The sequence below is a fragment of the Myotis brandtii genome, unplaced genomic scaffold (genome assembly GCF_000412655.1).
Source record: "Myotis brandtii unplaced genomic scaffold, ASM41265v1 scaffold422, whole genome shotgun sequence".
NCBI lineage: Eukaryota > Metazoa > Chordata > Mammalia > Chiroptera > Vespertilionidae > Myotis > Myotis brandtii.
In genome coordinates this window covers 185,733-195,320 of record NW_005366171.1, presented here as the reverse complement: position 1 = coordinate 195,320, position 9,588 = coordinate 185,733, and the positions used below count along the sequence as shown (strand labels likewise).

Sequence of the window (9,588 nt, the reverse complement as noted above, 5' to 3'; positions counted from 1 at the left end):
TAATTCCTCCTATTGCTTGTTTGTGTATTTGTTTGAGTCTTAGGTGTGGGGAATTTAATTAATTACAATCCTCAGTGACATATTACAGTGATTAGTGATTTTAAAGCCCCTCTCTTGTTTATTTATCTATACATTTATTTTATTTGTTTAATATATGTATATATCCATGCATCATTCCCATTGACTTCATAACCTTCTATTGTATGCAGTGCTTTTCATCTGGTCTCACAAAATGATTATTTTCTGTATATGTATTTATAATTTATATAAATGATATTGTGTTATATGCCCCTTTGTTTCTTACTTTTCTCACTCAGTTCTAAATCTTTAAGATCATTCATGTTGGTACATATACATCCAAACTCTTCTGACTGTGGAATATCCTTGGTGTTCATCTATCACATTTTCATTTATATCCTCTCCCAGGGAGGGATATCCCAATTACACACCATATCACCAACACAAATAACAGAACCACAAATATCTCAAGACTGAGTCTGTGTGAGAATATTTTGGCTCAATAATTGCTGTATCATAGAATATGCATAAGCATAAGATGACCAAGTAATACTGGATTTTCCCCCAGAATGACTGTACTTCATCCCAATGCAAGTGTGCTCCCCTATTTTCTACTGTTTTTCCAGCACATTATTACTAACACAGGGAAATAAATATCTCTGTTGTTTTACTTTGTAGATATTTCTTTACTAATGAATTTGAGCATTGCTTGATATTCATGTAGCCCTTAAAAGTTTCTTTTTTTTTTTTTTGGTAAATTCCCTTTTTATATTTTCTGCTATTTTTTTTGGGGGGGGGGTTTTTATTTTTCTTGTTGATTTGTATAATTCATTGTGAATCCCTGGTAGTAAGTTCTTATTTCTTAGATTTTAGATAAAGCAAAAAATTCATCCATTTTTATTTATCTTTTAACTTTGTTCTTAATGTTCTTTATTAAACACAAATTTCAGATTTTATAAAATCAAATTCATCAAATTTTTCTTTATTGGTTGTGCTTCGGAATTTTTTTACTCTAAGTCAGTGAGGTGTACTGCTATGTTTTCTTCTATAATGTCATTGTTCTATTTTAACTTTTAGGTATTTAATCCTGTTGGAGACTACCTCCTTATGTCATGTTAGGTAGAAATTCAGTTTTATTTTTCTCATTGTAGTCAACTAATTTTACCAACAACATTTACTGAACTATTTGTCCTTCCCCTAATGATTTTTGGAATTAACTTTGTTTTACATGAAATTTACATATTTGTCTATCTATGAGCTCTCAGTTCGGCTCCATTTGTTTATTAGTTCTTTTTTGCACCAGTACCACCTGGATTTTATTTTTGTGGCTTGGCAATATGTCTTAATATCTGGTAGGGCATTCCTACATGACCTCTTTCAATATTCTGACTAAGTATGGATTGTTACTCCTCCACATAAATGTAAGAGTAAATCTTTGGGTTACTAAAAATATCCAACTGGAATGGTAATTGATATTACCCTAAACTTATTCAATTTAGGAGGTAGAAATTATATCTTTATAATATTAAAGTCATCTGATCTAAGAGATGAAATATTTCTCCATTTATTCAAATGATCTACTTCAGGAGAGCTAATTTTTTACAACCATGGAGATCTTTTGTATTCTTGATTTGTTTCCATATACTTCATAATTTTTGCTGCTATTGTGAAATTGTACCATTTTAAAAATTATATTCCAATTGGTTATTGCTGGTAGAGAGGTAGAGAAAACTGTTTTAATTTTTTTTTTTTTTAGGTTGAACTCTGATACAGGAAACTTGCACATCTTTATTACTTCTAGCAATTTGTTCATTGAATTTTTTTAGGCTGGTAATCATACGCTCAGCAAATAGTAAAGTTTTATTTTTTTCCCTTCCATTTCTTATGCCTTATATCTTTTCCTTTTATCTTTTTTCTTTCTTCATTGTGTTCTTCATGACTCCCAGTACTTTGCTAAACAGTAATGGTGAGGGCAGCATTTTTTTTGTCTAAGAGACTGCACCAATAATTTCTCTATTAAATATGAGATGTGTTGTTGGGTTTTGGTGCATAACCAACCAGGTTAAAAAAACACCTTTATCTTATTCATGATTTACAAAGATTAAAAAATAATAAATAGGTGGTTTTTTTAAACACATGTGTTTTCTACATCACTGAGATTTTTATCTGATTTTATTTTTCAGTGTAATAATTTGTGAATTTCTTTGTTGGGTTCCTGTTGTTAAAACATTAGCATCCCAGAGATAAGTCATATTTGATCATGCTGTATTATTTTAAAATACACCTGTGGATTGAATTAACTCTACATTTTTTGCATCTACATTCTCCCCCAAATGGAGATGTGAGTGCTGACATCTGTCCTCACAACCATTTGGGAACCTTCTGAGAGGAAATGCAGCTCAGGATCCACCCTAATGATTCAGAATTCTCCTGGGCACGTTAGCTGCTCCAGAGACTGCTCATGTACTCCTCTGCTCACTTAAATGGAACTATTGTTGCCCTGAAGTCAATGCTAAGACCTCTGGACATGGGGGATGTGGGGATTCCCCTCCTGCCTTGTCCTTGATGTTACTGAGCCCTTTGACTTCATGACAAGATGCTCCCAGTCTTCGCTCTGTTCCTTCTGCAGCCAATGCACTTGCTGCACCTGCAGCAGTTTCCCCCTCAACTGTGAGATGTCTTTGCTGGCTTGAACGTTTTTCTCCACGGTATGAGGAAATGTTGGTAAGCTTATTGGAGGGAGGGAAAGACAAGGCACGAGTTGAACAAAGGGGATAACTTGGCATATATTGGGAGTGAATTGGTTTCAATCCCTTCATAGATTTGATTTTTTAAATTCAACTAATTTGTCCAAACAATGTGATTCTTAGGGCTAAATCTTCTGTAATAAATCTAGCCAAGGTTTTTTTCTACAGCAGATCTACCTTATCAAACCATAATTACAATGTTGGATTCCCTGTGAAAAAGAACCATGGTCTTCACCTGATGGAGACATAAGCAGAGCTTCCATGGAGTCATTATTGATCCTCTGGGTGTGAATTCTTATACCTGTGTGTGGGCTGGGGAGACAGTAAAGTACACGGATACGGAAGGTAGGGGGTAGGTGATTTTGAGGATGAAAGATTTTGGAATCTGAAGAGAAATTTCACATGTTCTCTTGGTTCCTATGGATTTCCTCAGTATCCTCTTTCTAAAAGAAATGCCAATTAGACAATGCTTGGCTCTGTGACCTTACCATCCCATTCCACATCAAGTAATACGTGCCATTTTTAGAGAAATGCACTTAAAATTTAATGTTAAATCTGAAAGACAGAGAATAACATGAAATACTGACAGCAGACATGGTTCTCTTAGAGAAGCTTCCTGACCCTGAGGTTGCCCAGGGAGCATTTTATCCTTCACATTCGCATGGGAGAATAACATGCTTTAAAAAACAAATTGGGAGCAGTCAGGGATGTAGTCTTCTAATATTGTACTCCCAGGGTCAGTGAGCATTCCTGCCATCTGACAGGTCACAAGTCATACTTATCTCTGACTCATTCACTGTCTTCTGCTATTTTGGTTCAGGTCAAATCAGCTCAAAAACATGTGCTAGACACTTATTCCATGCCAGGATTGATCATATTTGCTGTGAATAAAGATGAGTGAGGTATGGTTGCTGCTCTTGAATATCTTATAGTGACAGAGAAAGAAAATAATTTCAACGTAATTTGTTAAGAGCTATGATGGAGGTAAGCACATCCTGCTGTAAATACATTTATGTGTCTAGGATATATTTGCTTTTTGTGAATGTGTGCACTTGTGTGTGTTTATTTCTACATGTGTTGGAGATAGGTGGGAGTGGGGAATGGGTAAGAAGGCTTAGAAATCATCAATATCCTGTAGTTGCCCTTCTACTAAGTTAACCACCGACTTGGGCATCACTTAGAACTTCCGGACAAGGGTTTAATGTTATCCTCTATATCTTTTCATCAAAAGCGAGGACCATTATTTGCTTACCATTTAATTTTCTCTGAGGTATAGACACAGAATTGATACTATTGCACTAAATTCTACTCTGGGAAGGGTATGAACTGTGGCAGGAGAAGTAAGTCTAAGGCACCTGAGCTGAACCATAACCTGGAAACTTTACGAACTAACCAGACAGTACCTTCCACTAGATGGATGATAATTCCAAAAGTACCTATCTTAAAATTACTTGTTTTCTCAAAATTTATTTTTATATCAGCTATTTAAAAATAGACTATATTTCCCACTAGTAACAATTCTATATTACTGTTATTTGTAATTGTTAGATCATACAGACTCACTTGTTCCAGTACATTCATTCATTAAACTAATATTTGCTGGGAATCTATGATGTTCCAGAGAACACACTGGCCCTGGGGATAAACCATGACTATAGTTTGGTCCTTCCTATCTGAGTCTTTGGCCTCAGAAGCTAGGTCTTCTGTTTGTATCTTAAGGAAATGCTTGGCCGAATACATTTACTCAACAAATAAGGTGACTGAATATTCAAAGTGTGATGTATGTTCAATGAAAATGATGCTAACACTACGCAGAGATGTGATTGTTCATATTAACATTTTATTTATTCATTTATTATTTCAATGATAAATTGAAATCTTTCATCAGTTTGACTCACAGACCCATCCAAATGCCTAAGACTCCATATCAGATTATATAGAGTGTAACTGTGTCTTTTTTTCAGAAAATTCCTGGCAATTCCATGAGCCTAATAGTTCGTAACTTGAAATTCAGGGACTTCTTTAATTTAGCTGTGAATGCTATTTACATTAAAGTAAATCTAAAATTTCTTTCTTGTTTTATAGTATCCAGCATTGTAGTATCTATGGCTTTATCACCAATGGAAACCAGAGGTATATTTATATCACATTGCAGTTGTTGAAGATATCTCAAAATATCATTTAAGTTCATAATTTTTAAATTAAGGTGGTTATTAGATCCATCACAACATTTAAAAAATTTAATGATTTGAAGAAGCACATGTATTATTATATCACATATTTGTTTTCTAAAGTTATTTTGACTATATTTTGATGTAATGGTTTCCTTGACAATCCTATACATTCTATTTTTATATGTATGTGCATGTGTATGTATGTGTGTATGTATGTATGCATTTGATGTATTTAAAACATAATTTGAAGTATTTTATCAGAAAGATAAAGAGTTGATAGCCCTCATGTAGAGCCTTAAAATTTAGACTTTAAATTAAATTTCCTTTTACTCTGGTTGGAGAAGCCCTATGATATTTTATTATTATTCCCAAATTCTTAATTTTTAGGCAGGCTTTTTAAACAAATTTTTATTTGATTTATTTAATTAATGATAATTTATTGAACAAAGCTCTATGTTATGTCTAATAAAGTACACAAAAATGAAAGACATAGAAACAACTTTCAAAGGAGTTTGTCATTTCTGGGAGGAGTAGACAGATAACATCAGGCAGGGAGAGATGGTGGGCTGGAGGTTGCAGATCAGTGCCAGGTAGTCTGAAAAATAGCCATGCTGGTGGCTTAGCATGGAAATTATGTCATGATGGTGTGTCTGTTATTTTGGAAGTTCACTGATATTTGGGAGCTCTAGCTGAAGGTGAGGAAAGAATTTCCAAAGAGATTATGGCACACTATCCAGAGTTACCTCTTGGTTTCCCAGCTCCTTCAGAACGGGTCATATTCTCTAAGACAAAAGTCAGTTCTGCAGGGTACTTTGGCTCTGTTTGATTTCTTATGCCTTCGTGACCACCCATTCAAGAAGGAGGCAACAGAAACAGTTGTATATCCAAAGACTTAAAAATATTTGCACCAACATGAGATGGGAGAAGTGTGGCAAGAGCAACACAAGACTCAAAGGCTTTAGTTCAGGGGTCCTAAAACTACGGCCCGTGGGCCACATGCAAATACAAATATTGTATTTGTTCCGGTTTTGTTTTTTTACTTCAAAATAAGATATGTGCAGTGTGCATAGGAATTTGTTCATAGTTTTTTTTTAAACTATAGTCCGGCCCTCCAACGGTCTGAGGGACAGTGAACGGGCCCCCTGTTTAAAAAGTTTGAGGACCCCTGCTTTAGTTAATAACAAAGTGAAATTAAATGGCATGACTTTACACATGAATTTAATCTGTCTTTTTATTATTAGATATCTGATATTCAGAATAAAGAAGGTGATTTTGGATCTAGTCTACACTTGCCAGATGACACTAAAAATGAACGCACCAACTTATAAAGTATTAAGTCTTGCAAAATTGAAATGTTCCAAGTAAAGCAGCATGACCATCTTCTAAAAGCCTTATAAAGGGGATTCTTGAAATGGTTGGTAGTGATTGGAGGCAACATTTAATTATATATTTTATAGGTTACACACACCAACTCTGACTTACATAATTTTATAGGTGACACACATCTATGTTTAGCGTGTAGTGACTTGGTACTGAAAAAGGAGACAAACCATGAGACAGACAAATCAGACACAGGTGACAGAATTCTTCCTCCTGGGACTCTCTGACAACCCGCACACCCAGCAGCTGCTCTTCATCTTATTCCTGGGTGTCTATCTGGTCACTGTGCTTGGAAATGTGCTTCTCCTGACCCTTGTTCAGGTTGACTCCCGGCTTCACACACCCATGTATTTTTTTCTCTGCAATTTATCTCTGGCTGACCTCTGTTTCTCTACCAACATCGTTCCCCAGGCCCTAGTCCACCTGCTATCCAGGAAAAAAGTCATTTCATTCACACGTTGTGCAGCTCAGCTTCTATTCTTCTTGATTTTGGGGGGTACACAGTGTGCCCTTCTGGCAGTGATGTCCTATGACCGGTATGTGGCCATCTGTAAGCCTATGCATTACCCCACCATCATGACTTGGAAGGTGTGTGTCCAGCTAGCTGCGGGATCATGGGCCAGTGGCATTCTGGTATCTGTGGTGGATGCCACCTTCACCCTAAGGCTACCCTACAGAGGCAGCAATAGTATTGCTCATTTCTTTTGTGAGGCACCTGCACTGTTGATCCTAGCAACCACAGATGCCCGGATTTCAGAGATGGCCATTTTCCTCGTGGGGGTTGTGATTCTCCTCATGCCTGTTTCCCTAATTCTGGTATCCTATGGCCACATCATAGTGACTGTGGTCAGGATGAAGTCAGCAGCAGGGCGGCTCAAGGCATTCTCTACCTGTGGCTCCCACCTCATCGTGGTCATCCTTTTTTATGGGTCAGCAATTGTCACCTACATGACACCAAAGTCTTCCAAAGAACTGAAAACACTGGTGTCTGTGTTCTACACAATGGTCACCCCCATGCTTAATCCCCTCATCTACAGCCTGAGGAACAAGGACGTGAAGGGAGCTCTGAGGAAAGTGACCACAAGGAATCTCCCCTGCAGGCTTGGAGTTTGCCACTGGCAGTGAGACCCTGCTGGTTCTCTATTTGAAAGACTTGCTGAGTAGTTTCCTTAGCAAGACTAGAACATGGTATGAGTCTCATCCTTGGGCCTTATCCAGGGACCCACCCTCCATCCTTCACCCAGCACTTCCTCTGTAGAAGAAGGACAGTAATTCATGGAGCAATAAGAAGGAGGGCCTTCCTTCTGGTTAGTTTTTTCGCATCTAAGAGTTAGGAACGCCTCTGAGAAATATCCACATTTTTATAAACCATGGAAATGAAAGGGGCAGCAATAGAATTTGGGGAACCAGCTAGTATTGTAAGAAATATTAATCATGCTCTGTTAACCATGACTGTTTTATTTTGATTAAAGAAGGCACATTCTACCCTGGCTGGAGCTGACCTGGAGGTGCAGCCCGTCCCCATTTGGAGCTGCCCATTATCATGGAAAGATTAACAATTATGCTGCAGAAACCAGAATCGCCAGCCCTTTGAAGAGCCCCAGCCCTTTTTGCATACCTGCAGGCCTTTGCAAACCCCCAGCCTGCTTACCTGTTAATTGCCCATCTGGCACTTCCTTTGGCTAATTCCGCATGTAACCCAAGCCCTTGCATATCACTAAGCCCTCTGAAGACCCCTAGTCCTTTTTGCATATTTGTAAACTTCCCTCTTGCCTACTCTTCCTTTGTAGTTCTACCTATATAAACAGTTGGCTTATGGGGAGCTGCAGAGCAGATTTTTGTGGCTCATCTGCTGCTCTCCCATACTGCTGGCAGTATTGGAATAAATGCTCATATATGATTCAACCCTGTCTCTGTTTATTTGGCTCAAGTAGTGACAGGCAGCACAGACCCATTGTTTGTCTGGTTACAGAACCTGTAAAATCTAAAATTATGCTATTTATTAATATTTATCTTATCCCAGAACCTACTCCAATACTTTTACATTTTGATATTTCTGTGCCTCATCAAATAATCAATAAATTAACAAACATTACTTAATCATTTACTATGAACTAGGTGCTACATGTATGTGTCCATGCACTTGTGCACTTGTACCTGTGAAAGAATGTAGGGGGGCTAGCAGCCTGACTCTGTACCTAGCTAATTAGTATCCTAATGCACATTTTTGTTAGCCTATAATCAAGTCACTGCCCCTTCCTTAATTATCTAGGTCTTGCAAGACTTATTTACTTAAATACTCCCAATTTACAAGGGCCATAAACCAAGGATGTAACAGCTTAGCTAGAGGGAGGTCATTGGTGCCATCCAGGTTAGGCATTCAGATACAATCTAAATTCCCCATTCTAACTGACTCAGGAGGGGCTGTGAAAGTCCACCACAGAAGCCCAGTAGTTAGAAAACAAAGGAACTCAGGAATATACTAATATATAAGGAGAAATCTCATTGTATAAGTTGTGCAGGCTTTGGATCTTTGAATCCCCCGAACCAGCAGCACTGCTTCGAATAAAGGTTCTCTTTCCTGATACCTCCGAGTGTTCAGCTGTCCCTTCTTCTGCGCCAATTCCACAACATACCTACATGTGCATGTACATATGGGGGAGGGCAAAAGTAGGTTTACAGTTGTGAATACAAGAAATGGAGTTTATTCATTATTATTTATTTATTGTTGTATTATTTATTTGTAGTACTTATAAACCTACTTTTTACTTTTCCCCATCTTTGTATATGTTTGAGGTGGGTAGAGCATGGGCACAATGAAGCAGAATTTATGAGCTCTGCTATACTTCTCATACTCTCATTAGAGAGATGAGTACTGTAATCTATTAGGAAACACCTTTATAAGGTAAAGATGGGGTTTTGAAAAACAAAAAGAAATTGTGACATCTGAGGGAAGCAAGTGTGAGAAGCTATTACCAATCCTGGGTCTGAAGGACCAGGGGAAGGCAACCAAAACTTGGAGAGGGTAGCTGTGTATAGAAGGCGACCAGGCAGGACCCGTGGACTTAGGTACATGGGAATAAATGTTTCAAGGTCATTCTCAACCCACCTTCTGATTTCCTGTTACTTTATTAAAAAAAAATACAGGCTAACCTCTTCATGGGAATACCCTTAATGTAATCACATCTACAAAGTCAATGTAAGGTAACGTATAGGGGTCTAGGACATGGACATCTTTGTGGGCCCATTATTCTACCTACCATAAAAAG

General features: G+C 37.5%; 1 protein-coding gene across 1 annotated transcript; it reads left to right on the top strand.

Annotated features, from left to right (window-relative positions):
• The first annotated feature begins 6,490 nt into the window (after positions 1-6,490).
• LOC102252420 (olfactory receptor 2D2) lies at positions 6,491-7,444 on the top strand. Its single transcript, XM_005873985.1, has one exon. The coding sequence runs from the start codon at positions 6,491-6,493 to the stop codon at positions 7,442-7,444; it is 954 nt and encodes a 317-aa protein (XP_005874047.1).
• The last annotated feature ends 2,144 nt before the right edge of the window (positions 7,445-9,588 follow it).

Bases quoted from the DNA above. Each gene is read 5' to 3' on its own strand.
- LOC102252420 (XM_005873985.1), top strand. From the start codon at position 6,491: ATGAGACAGACAAATCAGACACAGGTGACAGAATTCTTCCTCCTGGGA.